At 32.4% G+C, this 21683-nt stretch overlaps 2 protein-coding genes across 2 annotated transcripts; both read left to right on the top strand.

Moving 5' to 3' along the window:
• The first annotated feature begins 2993 nt into the window (after positions 1–2993).
• On the top strand, positions 2994–13628 carry LOC133172625 (uncharacterized). Its single transcript, XM_061307556.1, has 4 exons — positions 2994–3358; positions 7715–8064; positions 8526–8552; positions 10010–13628. The coding sequence occupies exons 2-4, from the start codon at positions 7779–7781 to the stop codon at positions 11062–11064; spliced, it is 1368 nt and encodes a 455-aa protein (XP_061163540.1). The 5' UTR covers positions 2994–3358; positions 7715–7778; the 3' UTR covers positions 11065–13628.
• Positions 13629–18639: 5011 nt separating this feature from the next.
• Positions 18640–21395, top strand: LOC133172231 (protein starmaker-like). Its single transcript, XM_061307079.1, has 4 exons — positions 18640–19153; positions 19414–19579; positions 20161–20232; positions 20359–21395. The coding sequence occupies exons 1-4, from the start codon at positions 18917–18919 to the stop codon at positions 21393–21395; spliced, it is 1512 nt and encodes a 503-aa protein (XP_061163063.1). The 5' UTR covers positions 18640–18916.
• Positions 21396–21683: the final 288 nt, after the last annotated feature.

Below are 21683 nucleotides of genomic sequence, written 5' to 3'. Positions count from 1 at the left end.
GATTTACCATAAATTTGAATGTAAGTTTGATGTAATTTGTAGGCTTACTCTAAAGTCTCAAAACTGAAATAACAACAAAATGCACTGCTTAGAAGGATATAGAACAGTACAATTGAACTTCGGTATCCTGAACGCTGATATCTCCAATACCATGGATATGTCTAAGTGATTTGGAAATCCCAATTATTCCTTAAGTATATTACCCTGGACATCTCGAATCCTCGGATATCTCAAAGTATATTCTTGGTCCCATCAAGTTCGAGAAAACAAGGTTTGACTGTATATTTATGACAACTGTTATGAGAGATTATTTCATACTTTCTGAAAATGATCAAATTCCCAGATATCTACTGTCCATTAGGTAAATGACATAGTTCGTTATTTTTAACTCTGCTGGTCAGAGAGCAGAAGAGCTTTTGGATTAGTAAGGTGCCCATCGTCTATCCATCTGTCTAGCTGTCTGTCTGTCCATCTGTCCAAACAATTTTTCAAAATGATACTCTTACAGTTTTGTCCAATTTCAATTTGACTTAGTATACAAGTAGACAATACCAAAATATATATAATTAGTTTTATCGGTTTTTGATTTTGACAAACGGTTTGCCATGATATGGTTAATAAAAATAGAAATTTCTTTGAAATTCTTAAAAGGCTACTCTTCCTATAGTTTTGGTTTAATTTCAATATGACTTGGTACACATATACACTTAAATGTCTTAATTAAGATAGCTGCCATATGGGGGCATCAATCGGGTTCACAAACACATCTTTTTTTTTTTCTTTTTTTTCATTTGAGTTGTTCTGTCAGTATCATCTATGTGAAACAAGTTGTGCTAAATTCTGGAATTGTAAATAAAAAATGTTATTGAAATTCCAGGTGACTTGTTTTTTCATTTTCAAACATAATACATGTATATTGAAATATTAAAATAAAAAAAAAGTTTTTGTAATGAATAACATTTTCTCTTCAATTTTTGTCTACTATTTTAGGTAAACAAAAGATTTATTTTTAAAAATTATAAGTTATTTAATTGGGATTTTTTTTTTAACGAGCTAATATTAATTAATCTTGTTAAAAATTTGCCATTATAAGACGAGCAATTTTATGTACAACTTAACAAGATCAGATAATATTCCACCAATCATATTCCTTGGAACAAAATTGGCCATGAGAACGAAAATACATGTCAACATACGATCTCCTCCAGATCAGGCTGATGCCTGGAATCTGTCGATGTTTTAAAATAGGAAGGTAAGTACAAATCAAATTAGGGAAAAGGTGAATTAATTTATAATATGCAAATTTCAACATCAGATGCATTATTTGTCAGAGATGCGTCGTTATCGATCTAAATGCACCACTGACTCAGGCAATGACTAGTAACTCCTGTGGATTCTCATTTTAGTATCGAATCAGTGCATATGATATATGTGATTTGCTTTCATATTCTTTAAGTTAGCGTTTATATACAATTTTTAAAAGATCTGAATTCAGCAGAACACGGTCATCTATTTGAATTATTAAAAATAAAATTGAATACCCCTCTCTTTAAATAAGAGGGTAGGAGACATCAACTCAAGACAAATGCAGAAAATATTAATAGGTTAAAGTCTGATTAATGCATTTGAATTAAAAAAAATATTATATTTTTAATAGGGGCTCTCCACACATATTTTCTCGGCAATAAATGATTAATGTATGTACAAAGGTAGTACATGCACAAATTGAAATGATACATCTTCCTAAAAAATCAGATGGAGATTTAATTTGCCACCCATATATGTCTGTTTGATGCAGTGTTTCCATAAAGTATTTCCAGAATCGTTAGGAAATACATGTAGTGGGCTTAGGCTCTGTGCTTCAGCAAGAAGCTTTAGCAGGAATTGCTTAGAGTTTGAGCTCGATCTTATCAGTGTTAAGGTCAATAGGTGTGAGCTTATTAAAGCAGGTTATGGTTAGAAAAAGGTGGGTTTACATGCAGGTAGTTTCCTTTGAGTTCTCTTAGTTTATTTGTGCTATGCAAAGTCATGTAAGTAAGTAAGTATGTAATTTATTTATTATAGTGACATGTGTTTCATATATACACACAAAAATAAATGGAAGTTTAACTTAAACACCCGGCCCACTGGGCCTATATGTCATGTTTGACAAAAGGTAATAGTATGCACATGTTCGAACTTATTTCTTAGCTAAAAATGAATATATATGTCTATTTTTCCCAGTTTTCATGAGGAACATTCAGATTCTATTTTTAGCCTCTGAGAAAAGTCTTTAAAAAAATGAAAGGCAGAAAAAAACTTCATATAAAATTATGCAAGTGTATTCATTTTTGTACCTTTAATTTAGGGCAAAATATTTAATAAAGAATATTAGGAGTTTTATATTAAAACTATTAAAATTCTTTTTAAATGTACAGCAACCGGAAATGAAAGATGACAATGCTTTGCAGAGAAAATAACTAAATACTTCATTTATATGTTGATTGATTATTTTCTGGCATACATTGTGCAAAACTTGTATCCTCTAATAAGAACCCCGATAAGAAGAATAAGTTTTGTGAATTTGCAAATTGTAGATCATCCTTTGAGTGAACCACTACAGTACAGGGGAAAAACATTGTTAAAAACATATGCCAACACAATGAAATAAAACAGACAAAGATGTGTTTCATTTTACCTTTGCAACATGTTAAGCATTGTGATTTTTTTTGAAAGGGTGGAGGGGGTGTTGATTAGTTCAGATTGGGATACAAGGCATTTCAATATGTAAGACATACTAAGATAATCTATTGAAGACATTGTGTTGCCAATAATGAAGATAAAAATTATCATATTTGTTAACTGCAAATCGCAAAAAGAACTTGGGACGATTATTATGTGGTTCAGAAATTGTTCATTTACATAAATTGCTCATTTTTGTAAAGTGCAACATGCTTGAAAGCAAATTTTTGGTTGGAAAAAATGATGATTTATCATTTCAACATTGAATTTTGAAACTCACTGCATCATTTTTGTAAATATTAATGATGGCAAATATTTCTTCATGCCGCAGATGCTAAGAAAAAACCAAGATCTGTTAAAGTTTTTAGTATTGTGTTATGTAATGCCTTATCAATATTTCAAGGAATTGGTTTTCGGTGTGGTGTGGTATAGATGGAGATAATATTTGGTGTTTGAAATCACATTTGTTTACGTGAATGTCAGGCACAGCATTCTCGAGATACGACCAGGTATTGATTTTGTTACATGTCTTCTTAATGGGCCTGAATTCTGCATTTAGTGGCAGAAAGCCCAGGCATTGACATGCAAGCATTTTCCATAGAACACAGCTATGGAAGAGTTGTGCAGGTTCCAGTTGGTGAGTTTCTTTTTTAGTGGTCAAACCAAAGATATGCAGTAGGGTCCTTTTAGATTACCAATATATGTACTAAAGAATTGTGTCCAAGGTTAACTTCATTTTTTTGTGGGCAAGAAGAGACTTTAAATTTAGTAGATTAATGCATTAAATGGTTAACAGGTGTGAAACTGTCAATAATTTAATATCCTAAGGATAAGCTGTATCTCTCATTCATTTGAATCATTAATCTTCTTTTGGAGGAACAGAAGATTAGAAACTTAGGAGGGTGTAATTCTTAATGATAATGTGATTTGATAAACTTAATTTAAGCTAGGTTAGATAGCTTTAAAAGATTATCTCTGAGGTTACAATAGGGTGAAATGAACAGATATCAATTTAAGTCAGGTGGAATACTTCTTAACAAGAAGAGTTTTCTTTGGTAATGATGACACATGTTAGAAGTAACAGCTAATGATGGAAAATACCACATTAATTATTTTCTTGAAACACTCAAAATACCACAGTTAATGAATGCATAAACATGAACCCATCTGTCATAATATCTGTCTAAAAGTTGGGCATTTTGAGAAAAATTGAAGTATTTTGTTGGAAGATGGTAGTAAAGTGATTGGCCTTTAGATAGCATCTGTTCCTGGCTCCAGGGTGCATGGTTCAGTTCAGCTACACAGGCAGAAGGAGGGGTTTTTATCTGTACAGAAGCCAGGGGGAAATCTAATGTTCATGTAACTTTGTTTGTAAACCTTAATTTGCCTGTGATCTCATCAGACTTGTGTATTGATTAGACAATGCTGTAGTCAGTATCTATACTGCACTGATACGCTTTTTTTTCTGCAGGCATGTTACAAACATGCCGTATATTTCATCCCGCCTGCTGTCAGACTTTTATCTGATGCAGGTTCTATTATTCTTGTACAAAGAGATAATAGTAAGATGTATTTCCAGGGAAAATATTCCGCCTTGGTTAGAAGTCATGGTGCCCATTTCGGTGTAGCAGTGTAAGTGATGCATACCAAATGTTTCTCAAGCTGATGGTTATGGTGTGTTATCTTACACGACAATTTGTTAAATGTCAGGAATTTTGTTTAAAACAATTTGGAACACATAACAGAAATAAGGGAGGAAGTCATAGGCCACAATCTGTGTTTAATTTCTTATTGACAGCAGATGAATGACAAGGAACTATGGACTTTGTGTTCTTATACACAGAAAAACCTTATTTTAAAAACCACTTGAGAATTATTTTTCATGATCTTGCATACAGATGTATACCCCCTTTCATTATGATTAAATACACTCAGTGCATTGGTGTGTTATTCAGAAAAAGCCCCTAATAGCCAGGGGTATTTGTCCTTTGATCTAATTTGCTGGTCAGATTCCTGACATTGATGTGGATTTATACATTTTATGTTGACACCTACTTTAATCTCCTGTTCCACTGCCAAGGGTATTGTCAAAATGTCATAATGAGATTTAAATTGATGGCTTAACTGCAACCTTATATCCTAACTGTGAATATTATCTCATATGAATGCCTTTTCATGGAGAGAAAAGCAGTATTAAATAGGTTGGTTCCTTTGAACTGTATTGTGTATATATTTTGGAGGTATATATATTCATTGCATTGCCATCTTGCAGTAGACTTCTCTTTTTCAAACGTTATTTCTCGGTATCCTATAGTCATGGAATAAAACTTCACAGTTTTCAAAACTCATTGAGCAGGGGCAGACAAATTCCATTGCCCGACGCCTGGGACTAGTGAATTTTAGGGATGGGCAAGTGAATTTTTATTAACCACTTGCCCGAGGGCAAGTGACTTTTTCATGAAAAAAAATAACAAGTTTTAGTTTTAAGTGGAAATGAGCACTTGTAATAATCATTTTTTGTCTTCCTATTTTCATAGTTTATGGTGGGGCAAGTAAAAATTCAGGTAGGGCAAGTGAATTTTGACCATGTACTCGCCCATAGGCAAGTACTTAAAAAATCTATTTGTCAGCCCCTGTTGAGTATTGTGTATTGAATTATTGTGTCAGTTCAACTGTGATTTTTTGTTTTGTAATGAAAACCTATGGTAAATTCTGTTTATCTTCTGATGCATGTGTACTCAGTGATATACACAGAAGTACAATAAAATGTATTTGAAGTGACTGCTTTCATCTCTGTAGGCCTTCACATGAAAAATTGCTATCATAAGTCATAGGAAAGTTCCAAGTGCATTGACCAGGGTAAATTGAGAAAATCTAAGAATGTGCATCCTCATGCAACCCATTTTGCAGCTGTTTATGCTCTATCGACAGTTGAAACATGTATCTGAATATTAATGGTGGTCCAACTCTCTGGTTTGATGAATGAGGATTGCAAATGATCTGTTGATAAGTTCCTGTCAAATATTAATATTTATCAGTGGAGGAATCACACATTTGAGTCAGTGAGTGTATATTGTGGAATTTCTGTCTGTCAGACCAGTAGAAGTAAGCCTTCTGCTCCCAGATCCAGGCATTTCTCTTTGCTATGGTATGTGAGCTAGGTTGTCATAACAAGTTTTTCATGTGTTTTCATGCAGGTGTAAAGATTTCTCTCTGTCATCAACATGTTTTCATGTTTATTTTGTGTAATGAGATCTTTATGAACATTTGATAAAAAGCATATGTTACCTGTCATGTAGTTCATTACATTTACAGAAGTGTAAGTGATACCTTGAGGGTAAAAAAAAGAAGAAAAAATAACCACAATTTATAAATTTGCTAAATAGTACCCCTGTATTACATGTATTAACCATCAGTCAGTTTTTAGCCTCTAGTGACCATAGTTGTTTTTAGCTTGTTCATTTCTTGTAATTTTTAACATGTTAAAATAGTAGTTTTTAGTTGAATTTATGTATAGTGCATGGGTGGATATGGGGGGGGGGGGGGGGGTTGACCCCCCCCCCCTGGAATTTTCACAGTATGTAAAAGTAATGGAAAAATAACCTTAGACATCTAAGAAGCAAGGATCCCTTTGGCCTTTGAAAACGGTAAGGAGAGTCAAATATCTGAAGAAAATTGACATAGAAAGTCTCCCCCCCCCCCCCCCCCCCCTTTTACGAAAAATGATTTTTTTTTCCCTTCAGATTTGGGATTTTTTTTTCCTTGTTAAAAAATTCTGATTGACATTTGTTACAGTTGATGTGCCCCTCCCACCCCACCCCACCCCACCGAAAAAAATCCTGGATTCACCCCTGCACTTTATATATAATATTCAAATCATTCGGTGACAAAGAACTTTATACCGATAGTGTACACAACACTGAAAGCTCAAATAGATCTATGTACAAATGAATTGTTATAAGAAAATCATTCAAGATTCTTGGATTATGTCAGGTTTTTGTGTGGTTTTTTTTTTAGTCTTTAGTTTTGTTAGGCTCTGATAGTATTACTGAATTTTCTGTCTTTATAAGCAACACCTTGCTGTTTGCAGACTGGATTCTGGGATGTTTGGATTAGATAAAAGCAGCGAGGATAAAATTTTTGACATTTATGTTTAGGCCTGTATGTTTTCATATTCGAACTCATATTACCAGCAATAAACTGTTGTTATCTTGAATTCTGGAGAAAGGATAATTTTTATGATGTTTGAAAAAGTGTGATTTTTGAATTGCATCTGCATTGATCGATGAAGCTTTTTGATAGGCACTTGTACTTTAATTTCTTTCAATATTAAAGCTTTATCAGTTCATAATGGCTTTGCAAGTACAATAACATTCATGTGATAAAGTAAACATTTGTACAAGATTAAATGTACCCTGTGTTTAACTGCAGGTTTGGACATACTTATTCCTAACCTGTATATATATATATATATATATTTGATTATGGCATTATTGTGACATTAATTTTATTTGTGTGTTTGCTGAATTTAAAGACTTGATCACATATCAGAACAGGTACTTAATCCTGTAGTTGGTAAGTAAAGCATAGTTAATATCACAAAGAATTTTAAATGTTCCAAACTCTCCCAGATATTTATAGAAAATTAGGACAAAATTTACATATAAGAAGTATTTAGCTATCTGAATAAGGAATATATTCTTACGTGAAATATTCGTGTAATATTCCATCTGAACTTACAAAGGTAAATGACTTTTTGTAAATGCAACAGTTTTCAGGGATTGATTTAGTAATAGCCAGTAGCTGGTCCTTTTTATATTTGCAAACTTTTTTTATGCCAATGCATGTATTGGTTACTGTTTACAGCTAGAGAGATTCTTTGAAGTGGTTATAGGGCATACATAAATTACTTTGAAGTCTTTACAGCATACTTGCAGATATCTTTGTTGTTACTTTGTAATTATGTGTATATTATAAAGATTTTATTTTGTAGGTTGACACAGGATGCCAGTTGTGAGCTCACAGGCTGAGAATCCCCCAGACATCCTGATTGTAATATGCAAAGATTATCTCTGACTGAGAGAGAGGATCTAATAGAATCCCTAGATGCTGAAGCTATCTACGACTACCTGATCCAACATGGTGTGTTGGACCAGGAGGGGAAAGAGAAAATAGAGAATGGCAAGACTAAAGTACAGAGAAACACAGCCCTGTTACAATTGGTGGAGGGAACAGGGAGTTCAGCTGTGGCCTTGTTTATTAATGCATTACGGCAATCTGGTCAGCTTCACTTGGCCAGTTCCCTAGATGAGGACTCCAGAATCAAACCTATTTATGGTTCAGGTAGAAAAAAGCTAGCAGTTCAAATAAATAAGAATTCATATTATGAATAGTTACATGTGTACTTAAAAATTTGACATGTAACAACATTTTCGCTGTGGAGTAGGATTGTATTTCAGTTCTTTGAAACTGTTTCTGTAGTTTGAAACCTTTAACTAAAAGGCACTATGAGAAAAGAAATTTTACACTCTTTACAAGGAGAGAGTTTTATGTTTGTTTAAACAGTGTGTAGTTAAAGCCTTTCGAAGTCCTTTCAAAATAATGTTCTTGTCACTTACACAAAAAGTGTCTGAAATATGATGAAAAGAAAGCAATTTTCTTTAGAATTTCTAAAATATGCATTATCAAACCTGTTTGCTTTTAATTTGTCATGTAATATTCAAAAGAAACTAACAGGTCGTGAACTAAAAGCTATATCAACACAAGGCAGTACATTTATTGATTGTGTTTACGTTTCATTTCAGGGTACCTTGGCAAGGACAGATACAAAGGTGGGTATCTTAAGGAAGTTAACTGTTAAGGAAGTGTAGATCCACCTTAATACTGATATGTGTGATATAAATCTCATATTCACTTATCTCAGTGATGTTTTGAAATTTATCAATTATATAAATATAAAGGAACTTCAATACTTCAAAAGATTTTGTGTGCCAGCTTAATAGTTAAATGTTGTAGTGTTGTGACACTGATCAGTGTGTCTGACTGAGAACACTGATTTTTACAGGTGATGGTGTAGGACAGACAGGGTCAGTTATAATGATCACCATAAATCTGTTTATGTATTCATTATTGTGACATCCTGTATAGAAAGTCATGTTTACATGATCATTATTGATAGTTAGGCAATGATTGATATGGGTGTAATTTTAAGGATCTGCTTAATAAGGACCATTTTTTTTAAATACCGTATCAGTTTTTGTAAACTTCAAGATTTTATGTCTGATTATACATTTGTTTGATTGCTTGCCTTTATAATAGATATGCATAAAAAGCTTACGTTCTTGGACATGTAAGAAAATGTGGAGCTTTTTTTTTATCATCTTGTACCGGTCTTAAAGTAAAAGGTCATACATACAGTGAATTAGATTTGTTGTATGTGTAATCAGCTACAGGTGTAAGATTTGATTTATACCAATTTATTGATGACCCCTGATGAGTCATTTGTATTGTGTCTGATAAAACTAATCATTGCCCTACAAACCAAGATTACCTTTACACTACAACTGATCAATGACATCCATACTTATTCAAGATTTAGATGTAGAAGTTAAATTCAGTTAACTATTGTGTATTTTGTTCCTTGTTTATTGTAACCACATAATAAAATTTTCCTGTACTTTGAAAAGTACCATAGAATTTCAGCCGAATATTCATTTTATTCATTTAAGAAAAAGCATCATTTCAGAAGAAGCATTCTTGAGGTTTTATAATTGTGTAATTGTAAAATAAACTCTCCTTTTTTGGGTGCCTTGATACATTTTTGATACATAATTGAATGAAGATGCTGTCAAATCTTAATTTAATTAACCTGTAGTTAACATATTTCTCCCTCAGTAATGTGGCTTAAAGTTAGGATAAAATGATGATTTAATGATCCCCTCCTCCCTTCCTCTGGCCTGTTTTTCTGTAACAAAAAAGTACTTGAGCTATACCTTAAACTTCAGATTGGAATGAATTAAGATAATTTTGCCTATGATCTTAAGGTAAATATTCACCTTGTTTAAAAGTCATGTCACCAAGGTTACAGGGTCATGACATGGATTGTGAAAGATAGGGGGAGGGCTTTTTTATTGCATAGCAGATCATTCAGTTGGCAATTAATGGAAATGAATTTGGAAGTAATTAAACTTGTAGTTCAGTATTTAAATTAAAAAAAAAAACAACAAAATTTTAATTTTTTACTTTAAATTTTTTACATTAATAACTGTGAATTTCTTTGTGATTATAGGACAAGTCACAATCAATGTGGAGGTTGACAGAATTTTTGGGCTGTTCCCTGTGTGGGAGGAGGGAGATGACATGGAGGAAAAAATGGGAGATACCCCAGAAAAGGATAGGAAGAAAAAGGAGGGGGTCATTCCTGTCCTCACCCCAAGGAGGGCCCACAAATCCTATGAGAATATGACAATGATCGGAGAGGAGTGGTCCTCAAGGGGCTGGAAGATCAAGGAATATGCTTATGATGAGAGTGACGAAGAGATGCCATCTTGTTGGTGTTTCTGCAGAAGAACAAAGGCAAAAAAGAAATCTATTCCTGCCAAAAGAAAGCTGAAATATGAAGTAAAAAAGGAGGTCACCAGGTCACCTTCTCCTGTGAAACCTCCTAAAGGGAGTGAACTACCGAAGAATTTACGACATGAAGGTCCAACCATCATTAGGTCCAGCAGTAGAACAAGTTTCATTTCGTACACACTTTCCACAGAAGCCATTAATGTACTGAAGGATAGTCATGTATTTAATAAGATTGGAAGTGTAGAAAATGTGCAAAACAGGAAAAATTCACTCAACCATAATACAGAGAAGGTTGAACAGTTTGATTCTACCAACAAGGAAAATCTAGGAAACCACACAGAAAATCACGTAAACATTGATCAGAAACGAAAGAGGGAAAATCTGAATCTTACTCTTCAGACTGAAAAACCTGTGGAACACTGTCTGAAGTGGAAACACAGAGGACCAACTTTTGAGAAACTTGTCAAAAGATTCTATAAATCTCTGACCAGTGCCATGAATATGTCCATCATTAAGTACTTTGAACAGAAGAGGGGAACTCTGGTTCTTCATGTTGACATGGATGACTCTCTGGTTGTGTGCAATATTTGTATGACTCCTAAACAGGTGACAGATGTGTGTGTTAACTTGGAAGATGGCAGTCTTTTGAGAGTGTTCGAGTCAATTCTGGTGACCAGTGATATTCTGGAGGATTTAGCTGTCCATCAGATTAAACTGAGAGTAGTCATTGATAGTGATGAGCTGGCCCTTGCTAAGCAGGAATTAGCTTAAATAGTCCAAAACTGTACATATCTTTTCTCTACTTATTTATCTTAGAGTATTTGTTAATTTATGCATGATGCTCTTGAAGTGCACATTGTACCAGTATGCATGTGGTATGGTGTACTTGGAATTAATGTTTATTTTGATGTGATGGTACTTTGATAGGTCAAGACATGTAAATTTTTGATTTATTCATTACATTTTTTTTATTTGTACATTTTAGTGACCCCAAAATGTACTTATTTTTACACTGGTGAGTTTACTGTATTCAGGCACTGTATCAAAAACTCAACACTAGTCCTTCTGCAAATCTATTTATATTTACACCCAAGTTTTAGCTGTGCTAACATTTTATTATATTGTCATCATACATTTGCATTGATTTTTGCAGATTATATCATGAGAAGTTACTTACTACTTAGTCACTTTAATGTTCTAAGGGATCAGTCAACTACTTTCCCTATTTTTTTTTTATTGTGTCTTTTTTATTTATTTTTACCGAGATTGTACATTTTTTCTGAGGTGCAAGACTTTGTAGCTATTGATTGTAGAACCATGTTCTCTCAAAGTACTTGTAGCTGGTTACTTAGCATTTTGTGTAGAAGTGAAGTTTTCCACCCTTTCATTTAATACTCATTTTTATTTAGAAACTTGCTGACTTAATGGAAAAATCTAATTTTACACTGAAAATTTCTGTGATTGAAGAATTTAAATGAATAAATTATTGAGGCACAGAAATTGTGACAGATTGTTTTAAAAACATGTACTGGATTAGTATTTTATTGCATATTGTTCTGTTTCTTCTATTAAGAAGCAGTAAAATTATTTCTGGTAAGACATATTTATTAAGGAAAGCAATTTTGCTGTATTGAAATTTTTCTCATGCAATTTTTAGTATGATAGAGTTATATCACTTGTAGCCTAGTTTCAAATGTGGCAAAGGACTATGTTCTGTCCAGCACCTGCTCCAAAAATTAAAAAATTAAACTTTGTTGTAAAATTCTAAATCCGGGAGATATATCCAGAATTCAAAGTGATAAATATTTTTATCAACCATGACATCATAAGTCAGTTAAGACATCATGAAAACGATGTACCAGAACATTTATGTCCTAACTCTCAATGATTTTGGAAGAAAAACAGTATTTTTATCAAAATTTTGATTGGAAAATTAAAGCACAGATCTGCTTGGACTCGATCTTTTGATATTATGCGTAAAATTATAATATCAATGAAATATGAGAATAGAAGTACCTGAGCAAGTTTGCATTCCATAAATACTGTAGTCAAAATTGAACAAACTGTGCATTTTGTCTTTTTTAAGAAATAATAGGAAATCACAATACTAGTAGTTTTTGACATCATAGAGTCAAAAATACAATTTATTATTTTTCCAATTCATTATATAATTTTATAATCCATATTTTTAATACAATCTATGCAAGTGTGCACATTCAAGAGATATTCAAAATTGGACTATAATGGGGCAGGAATATGCCTTTACTGTATACAGTTCTTTCTGTATTTACAATAATATTGACTTTCGCAATATTTTGATTCAATAAAACTAACTTTTTTTTCTTAATTTAAAGGTTCAGTGCATGTGGTGTAAATGTCTCTCACTAAAAGACCACTGAAAATGATAAAAAGTGGTACCAATGGTAATCAGACTTTTGGGACCATCCATAGAAATTTAATGTTTTATGCATTTGAGACAAATGGAATGTTTCTACTTTTCAAATTGAATATTTTAGTATATTTTTTTTTTTTAAAGATTACTTACCCCATAGTCATTATAAAGTACAGAAAATTTATTTTAATGAAAAAATAACACTCATTTCCTTGTTATTTTGTAACTTAATTCTTATAACTACATTTACACTTTATGGGAACATTTTATGTTTATGTAAATTGATGAAAAGTGCCATATATGTTATCACATTCATGCCCATATTTTTTGCTAAAGAGTGCAGTTTATTGTAAAAATGGGTTTTGGTACATGTCCTCATCTTTGTGTGTTAATGTTTGCATTTTTAAATTTTTCTACGCATCAATTATTTGTGTCTTCCATTCAACCTGTCCATTCCAGCTTCGAGTTCAATGTCAATTCTCAAGTCACATGCCTATTTATAATATCTACCTGTTTATACAGTCAGAAGTTGCTCACACCTGTAACCTGTTGTGAATCTTGCTGTTTGTACATTGTAGAGGATTTTTTTTATTGTATGTACATTATTTGGATTTTTCATTATAGATGTTTATGATCAGATGTACATTATCTTGATTTTAATTATAGTTGTGATCTGATGTACATATTATTTTGATTTGGAAAAAAATCCAGTTGAATACCTCTGCATCTTAGTTTTAGCCCCTCCCCCTAACTTTATTGAATTATGTCTCTTTACAACATGCCCCCCTGCCTCCATTGTTGGTGCTTTGAAATTAAGATTTTGTGATGTTGTGAACACAGCATGTTGTGTGATTTATTAGAGATTCTTTTAAGAAAGATTAAAGAAAATGTACATAAGTGAATGGCTATTAATATATTTTGAAATAAATAAGAAAATCATTAATTTTGTTGTCATCAGTTTTTGAGTGATTGTTTACTTAGAGTATTTTGTATTTAAACATATTTTATTGAAACATAATCAGTAGGATTGGACACAAGTTTTACCAACTTAGAATTGTCCTCTCCAACACAAACAAAATGACATATACATATACACGTGATGTACAACCAACAAATGTACAATACAAAAAAGTGCAAGGAAATATGAAAAGGGTGGGGGGTGCAAAGAAAGAAAGGAAAGGGGTTGTAATAGATACAGAATGGTTACGCTGGGTATTCATAAAAATCTTTTCGATTTTTTAATATATTTGTGTACGGCTTTAACTATGTTCATATTATTTTGTTGTCCCAAGTTTGAGTCCCCAAATAGAATTGTGTCAAGGTCTATTGTTCCTTTGTTATTTCTTATAGTGTGAAATAATTCTAATCTTATTTCAGCATAATTCTTACAATACAAAAAAAAGTGTTCAGTGTTTTCATTGGTATATCCACAAGAACAATGTTATCTGAAAGCCTGACTTTGAACAGGTCTGACTTAAGGAGACTAAAATTGTGTCTCATTCTAGTTAAAATTGAGTTTATTTTCTTTTCACCAAAAGAAAAATATTTTTTGAAAGCATTTACAGTTTCAAGGTTTCTGATTTCAGAGGGCAAGGCGTTCCATAATGATATTGTAGATGGAAAGAAGGAATTTTTAATAAGTTCGTTCTACATTTGGGTATAACAATATTATTACAATTTCGTAAATCATACTGGGTTATTTCTGAGACTTCAGGAGGTAATAGATTCGATAAATAGTCTGGCGCGAGACCATGTTTTATTTTAAACATTAGACATAACTTTCTCTTTTCTCGTCTATAAGCAAGTGTTTCCCATCCTGTTTCATAATATGAAGAGTTACGGGGGGAGTAATTAGGAAGTCCAGTTACAATATGTGCAGCTTCTAATTGAAGTTTCTCTAGCCTTTCACAGTCAGCTGCAGAAATATTATCCCATACTTCTGATGCATATTCAAATAAGGGCCTAATAAATGTAGTATACATCTTTGTTAAGAAATCACGATTTAAAGATAATTTCAATTTTCTAAGAACTGCAATTTCTTTTGAAGCCTTTATAATAATATTATCAATGTGGTTTGTCCATTTCCCAGAATTCGAAAACGTAAGTCCAAGATGACAGGGAGTAGAAGATGGAATGATTTCTTGACTGTTAAACTTAAAGCTTAGTTTGGATACTTCATCTTCACTACTGCCAAATATTAATATTTTGGTTTTTTCAGAATTAAATTTTACAAGCCAGTTTTTTGACCATTGGTTAATTTTTTCTAGATCATGGTTAGTAAGTTTTTCTAAGTCCTTCAAGTTTTTAGGTGTGTTTGACACAGATGTGTCATCTGCAAATAGTCTAGAGAGACCTGAGAGTCCACATGGTAGGTCATTTATATATACTAAAAAAAGTAAAGGCCCAAGAACAGAACCTTGGGGAACTCCTGCTTTCGTTCTTCCCACTGAAGAACTTGATGATTTGATTTTGACCTGCTGTGATCGACCAGTAAGATAATCATTTAACCAAGCAAGAACTTCACCCACAAACCCGAATTTTTCTAATTTGTATTTTAAGCCTTTCAACCAAACCGTATCGATTGCCTTACTGATATCTAGGGATGTGCGATTTTATCGGTATACCGGTATATCGCGATTTTTTATTGCGTGATACGTATCGTGATACGTATACTAAAATACCGGTATTTGGTACATAACTATAGATTCCGGAAATTATTCATTTATTTGTTCAAACTGTTGAATGGCAATTACAGGAAGTGTAAAAAATGTTGAAAACAATTAAATTAAAGTGACACTGTGACGGACAAACGGGAAAATTGACAACAGTAGAATTTTTGCATGACACATGCAAATTTTGTTCAGTTCTTGAAGGTATTAGGTTTCAGAAAATTACAGGTTTCAGAACCTAAAAAATCTAATTTAATGGAGAAAAATAAAACTAAAAAAAATCTTTGTATAACCCATCACAAAAATATTGCTTCACTTCTTCCTCTTTATTGTACGCATGCGCTGAAAAGTTGGAAGAATTTACCATGGATTCAATTTCATAGATATAAATGTCGGATGACTGAGAATTTTGATACAATCTTCAAAAAAGATGATCATAACTTATTCCTTACTTCTGCTTGTCCCAATTCAATGTTGTTTACAACTTTCACGCTAAAAATAAAAGGACGCGTGACCTTGACATTTTTCACATTGACGATAAAAACAAAGCGATAGATACAACATTTGTTTTTCCGGCACTTATATTTCGCAGTTTTTTTCTTGCTTTACAGTGCAGTTGAGTTGTCAAAACTTCGCTATATTTATATTTCACAGAAATCTTTTGTTTTTTGATACACTTTTCTTAAAAGAAATACATGGTTTTGACTCATAATGCAACTTTAAACAACTGCATCCAAACATGCTTTATATTAAATAAATAAAAATTTAAAAAGTAAAGGTGTGTTTTATAGCATATTTTAAAGAAATATTATGGAAATTCATTTGAAATAATAGTAAAAATTTTGTTTAAAAATATCAAGATTTATCGTGATATTTTGGGGGGAAAATCGTGATATATTACGATACGAAATTTCTGCCGATACCCATCCCTACTGATATCACAAAAAGCAAAGCAGGTGACTTCTTTATTGTCTAAAGCAATACAAATGATATGATAAATTTCTTTTAACTGGGTGATTGTTGAATGTCTACGCATAAATCCAGCTTGTAGGTTATATAACAGTTTATGTGATACTAAATGGTTATAGATGTATTTAAACATTACTCTTTCAAAGATTTTCCCCATACAACTCAACAAGGAAATTGGTCTGTAGTTTGATGGGTTTGATTTCTCTCCCTTTTTAAAGACAGGAATAACATTAGCACGTTTCCAAACACATGGAAATTTCCCAGTTTTCAGAGATTTATTGAACAGAATTTTTAGAGGGATTGCAATTTCATTACTTATTTCTTTTATTAAAATATGACTAAAATTGTCGGGACCGGAGGCTTTTTTAGAATCTAAAATTTCGATAATATCCATAATTTCATTTTCGTCTATTGTGATATTGTCAAGTTTGGCCTCTTACTTAGAGTTATCACCCGTTGTGCATCATCGGTATAAATGAGAGTAATATCTATAGGAATGGTAATGAACTTGCAGAAGAAGATACATGTATGCATTCTTTTTAATGTTTCCTATCTGTATGAGTTTTGAAAATGTGAAGTGTATTACAGAATTGAAATTATTTTACGCAAAATGTAAGTGGCATCGTATTTGTTTCTTTTTTTTCTGTTTTTTTTTTTTAATTATTTTACCCTGTTTATTGGTTTGCCAGAAGTACATTTTGATTTTCAAAATAGTGAACCTTGGTGAGATACGTTGTAGAGTTTTGAGAGCAGTATATATGTGTAGACGTGTACTGTGTAATTCTCATAATCCGGAGCTGAGGTGATAGTTATTTGAGAACCTTTCCAAATACTTAAATAAATATCTAAAATGACACTTAACTACTATTATAAACTGTTATACAAGAGCACATTCCGTGAAGAATGATAAGGCTAATACACAACGAGTTCTGATTTAGGGTAAATTATATCAACATTGGTTTGCTCTCTATTACATGGAAGTCTTTGGAAGTAGGATTGTCGGTCAAAGGCTCTACATCGCTTGTGTTTGTTGTTTTAAAAATAAAATTTGTTTTAAAATAAAATTTACTTATTCTGATTCTGAGGACTTAGAAATAATTTAGAAATCCAAGAAACCGCGGTCATAAACCCGTCTCTGATTAAAATCGGGGCTATCTCAATCATTGAACAATGTATACAGGTGTGAAAAATCGTGATACACATTGATATATCTACAAGTCAGCTGTCATGTTCTACATCCTACTGGTATTCAATTTACAAAGCATTTAGACACCATTGGGCTGCTGGAATTTTTCGGGAAAAATCTTCTCTGATTTTTCGAATGACTACAAAAGTAATTTATTGGTCTTCGAGGGGGGTTGGGGGGGGGGGGTTGAAAGATTTCCTTCATATTATATTGTGGAATGTACTTGAATTGGTGGATAAATATGGTCTTTCAATCTACGGATACTGTAAAATAATTCTTATAAATACAATATCGTAACTCATTTATGTTAATTGTTGATGAATCTATTATGAAGGACTCAATTTTTTTGAGAGATTTTGAAAATTTGCAACAATGGAAAAGAGAAATATTTGAAAAATGGTATATGTATCTGTATGGTAACTGCATAAAGAATAACGAGTGTGCACACATATGCGATATATTTTGAATCATATTTGAATTTAGCTTTCCATATTATACCTCAAAATTATCAACAGAATTAAAGAAAAGATAAATAAATGAATAGTAGTTTTCATGGTGAATTCGAATATAATTTTTCGGGGTCGGGGGATGAAAAGTGTGCATTTTGATGTCCCACCAAAACAAAAAGAATAAAGAAAAAAAATTATAAAAAAAAAAGAATAGAATAAAATATTGAAATAATAATAAAAATAATAAATAAATAATAATAAGTTAATACTAAATAATTAAAATAATAATAATAATAATAATAAATATCTGATTTTATTATATAAAAAATATTCCGCTTTGAACGGAGTAGTGCTTCTGAATACGCTTGTTTCACTTTGCACAAAAACTTTTTACTTTCTAAAAAAGTGTTGTCTCATTTTTAACTACTTACAATGACAAAGTAAGAAAAGTTCAAAATAATAAAAGTGAAGTGAATACCACTCTATGACTAATGAAATTCGTCAAGATCACCAATGCGATCACTTTCTGAATTTATATATGCAAATGTATGCAGAGTGTATAAATATTAAAGTACAGTGTTATTTTATCCAATAAACGGCAATAAAATTATCATACACTTTATGTATGTTAATAAGGAAATTCTCCCCTTTATAATGGAATCCTTACAAAGATTTGTACAATAAATATCTATAAAGATTATTAAGGAACTTCGTTATGGATCCTAATGTTTTGACAATTGTGCCTGATTACGCGACACGTAAGAATGAGTTAAAGGACATTCCCATTACATATAAATGTCATCAGAAGCATGTTTAACAAAGGCAAATTGATGGTGTCGGAGCGCAAGCACTTTCATGACCACGACAGTTACATAATGTCTATCGCCCACGGTCACTTAAGACCAATATATATAAATATACCCCAAAATCACCTCATCACTCTTACAAGATCTAGACCATGTTGCCAAAAGTCTGCAAATTGTGTATCATTTTCTTGTTTCAAATTCTTGTGGCCTCTGCTTCGAAATGGGATTTAAAAATGTCTCTAAGAGATTTAATTTCGGGACATTGCCACGTGGTTACTCCCCGAGTTTGCCGAAAATACACCGGATTTGATTCAGATTTTACTTGTGCATTTATCCTGAGACATGTATGCACCAATGCATACACAGGAAAACAGTCACTAAAAATGCTGGTATTTTACTGAAATTATAAGATAAAATTCTGCTGCATGTTTCATTGATTTTTTTTTAGCTTATGTATATTCTACCATTTAATTTTCAAAACTTGAAAGCATAAAAAGTTTTCCCTGTCATTTACAATTAGTAATTTAAATGTAGATGGCTATCCATAATCCAAAATATATAAATAAACATAATTTGGTTAGATGCGACTCTAAATTACACCATATAAATAAATATTCTAATTTTCTGATTTGTTTTTTTTTTTATATAGGCAGACACAGATGGAAACGTGCATATAACCCCACTACCTCGAAGTCTATCATTCTACGACGTCAACGAAGACGGGCTTATATCTCTCAATGAATTTGCTAGAACTCTAGGACACAACCCACGTGATCTCCACGTCAAAGTTGCATTCCGCGCTGCCGACAAAAATGGTAAGTTGGCTTGCCATGAATATTATGAACAGAATTTATCGATATTCGAGGAAAAGCTGTTAGGAAGGAAATTAAAAAAAAAAGAAGATATTACAGGTATTTAAACAATAAAATGCTTTCTCTGGTTGTTAGTTCGGGAATAAATGTCGCAGCTGTTGCAGAAAAAATACATAACCCGCGTAAGCGGGTTATGTTAATTTTTTTCTGCAATAGCTGCGACATTAATTCCCGTACTAACAACCAAAGAAAGACATTTTATTGTTTATATTTATATTTGTATAAATTATCATTTAAAGTAGGATTAAAAAGATTAATTATTGTATTATTGATATGTACGTCATAGTACGTTTCATTGATGGAACAGCCACTGATCAAGAAATCTGTACAGGTGATATGCCTAGTGTTGTTCATGAACTGATAAACGGCAATGGTTTTCTTTGGAAATAAAGGAGAAAATATTCAGTGGATGTAAATATTACATATAAAACTTAATGGTGTGAATGCAGACATGTGTTAATACTTAAAGGCCTATGTACAGTGTATAAAGATTTAAAAAAAATTAATTATAAATTCTTTTTTAGGTGATGGCGTTGTTAGTTTCAGAGAATTTCGAACCACAGATGCCTGGGTGTTTGAAGTGAGGCATTTAACAAGTAAGATATACATGTGTATATTAATTACTTACGATCATTACAAAATAACTTCATCAGCAAATATTATTGTCTTTGTATAAAAAAAATAGGCCAAGGTTTCAATTGAACCGTGTTTAAACCCTTCAGGCAATCACCATCCAAGAGCTGAGAAAGTCAAGGTCAAAAGGCAAAGAAAGGTTCACCAGAAGGATGCCATCGTGAAAGCGTATGTAGATTCCGACGAATCTGATGATGTGTCTGAAGAAAGACAAGACTCCTTCGAACACCCAGAATCTAAAGAAGTAGAACACAGAGATTCCTTCGAAAATTCAAAGGAGACCGAGGAAAATGACTCGCGGGAAATCAATGACGACTATGAAGATGATCATTATGAACACAGCGACGAAATATACGATGAAACAGATGATTCTCTAGAGAGGGTAAATGATGATGCACACAGAGGACATATACCCCACATACATGTTGTACCTATTTCAGAAAAGTTTGATCATTCGAGTGAGACGGATAAGGATTCGCGAGAGTCGGATAATATCTCACATGAATTATACGACTCCAACGAAATGAATAAGAACTTAATACTTGAAATAAACCATGCATCAGAAGACTCTGAAGATAATTCACATGAATATATGTCATCAGAAGATAATTCACATGAATATGCGTCAGAGGAGGTTGAAGATGATTCACATGAATATGCATCAGAGGAGTTTGAAGATGATTCACATGAATACGCGTCAGAGAAGGTTGAAGATGATTCACATGAATATTCATCAGAAGTAGAAGATAATTCATATGGGCATGCATCAGACGAAGATAATTCACATGAATATGTATCAAGTGAAGTAGATGATTCACATGAAATTGAGCAAGACAATTCACACGGCTCTGTTTCGCATGAAATTGAAGATAATTCACATGAGGAACAAGTCTCCAGAGAGAATGAACATGAAGAACACAAGGATTCATTAGAACATGGAGACCACGAGTATGAATCATCTCACGACAAAGATGATCATTCCTTCTCATCAGAGCACTATGAAATCCACAGAGAATCAAAGGAAGACTCACATGAAAAAGAGGACTCAAGAGAGATAGAGAATGACGAGTCTAATGAAGAGAACAAAGACGACAGCGACGAGAAAAACAGTTTCGTCCCAAAATAAAATCGAATGATTATAAAACTTATTGTTATACCTTTGTATATAATTGTTATGATAAATATTAAACGGTATAAAATACTAATTTTTAAAAATTTTACCTGCATGGCATTAAAATTCAGCAGCACTGTGTGTGTGTGTGTGTGTGTGTGCGCGATGCTCCTAAAAAAAACAATACAGACGTGAAAACTGTTATTTTTTTAATTGATGGAAACAAATTCAAACAATCACATTTTAAATTATCACAGATTTAGTCTGAACGAAAGCAGCATGGCAAAACTCAGCGTTTTTCTT

The sequence above is a fragment of the Saccostrea echinata genome, unplaced genomic scaffold (assembly GCF_033153115.1).
Source record: "Saccostrea echinata isolate AGI-Se365-2 ecotype Australia unplaced genomic scaffold, CSIRO_AGI_Sech_v1 ptg000054l, whole genome shotgun sequence".
Lineage (NCBI taxonomy): Eukaryota > Metazoa > Mollusca > Bivalvia > Ostreida > Ostreidae > Saccostrea > Saccostrea echinata.
The sequence above is the reverse complement of the archived record's forward strand: the minus strand, read 5'-3'. Positions and strand labels throughout refer to the sequence as shown.

What these genes read in the sequence shown, in the direction of transcription:
- LOC133172625 (XM_061307556.1), top strand. Translation starts at nt 7,779, where the DNA reads ATGCAAAGATTATCTCTGACTGAGAGAGAGGATCTAATAGAATCCCTA. An exon ending in CAAACCTATTTATGGTTCAG is followed by an intron (nt 8,065 to 8,525) that starts GTAGAAAAAAGC and finishes GTTTCATTTCAG; the next exon opens with GGTACCTTGGCAAGGACAGA. An exon ending in TGGCAAGGACAGATACAAAG is followed by an intron (nt 8,553 to 10,009) that starts GTGGGTATCTTA and finishes TTGTGATTATAG; the next exon opens with GACAAGTCACAATCAATGTG.
- LOC133172231 (XM_061307079.1), top strand. Translation starts at nt 18,917, where the DNA reads ATGTTGCCAAAAGTCTGCAAATTGTGTATCATTTTCTTGTTTCAAATT. An exon ending in CCGCGCTGCCGACAAAAATG is followed by an intron (nt 19,580 to 20,160) that starts GTAAGTTGGCTT and finishes ATTCTTTTTTAG; the next exon opens with GTGATGGCGTTGTTAGTTTC. An exon ending in TGAAGTGAGGCATTTAACAA is followed by an intron (nt 20,233 to 20,358) that starts GTAAGATATACA and finishes TAAACCCTTCAG; the next exon opens with GCAATCACCATCCAAGAGCT.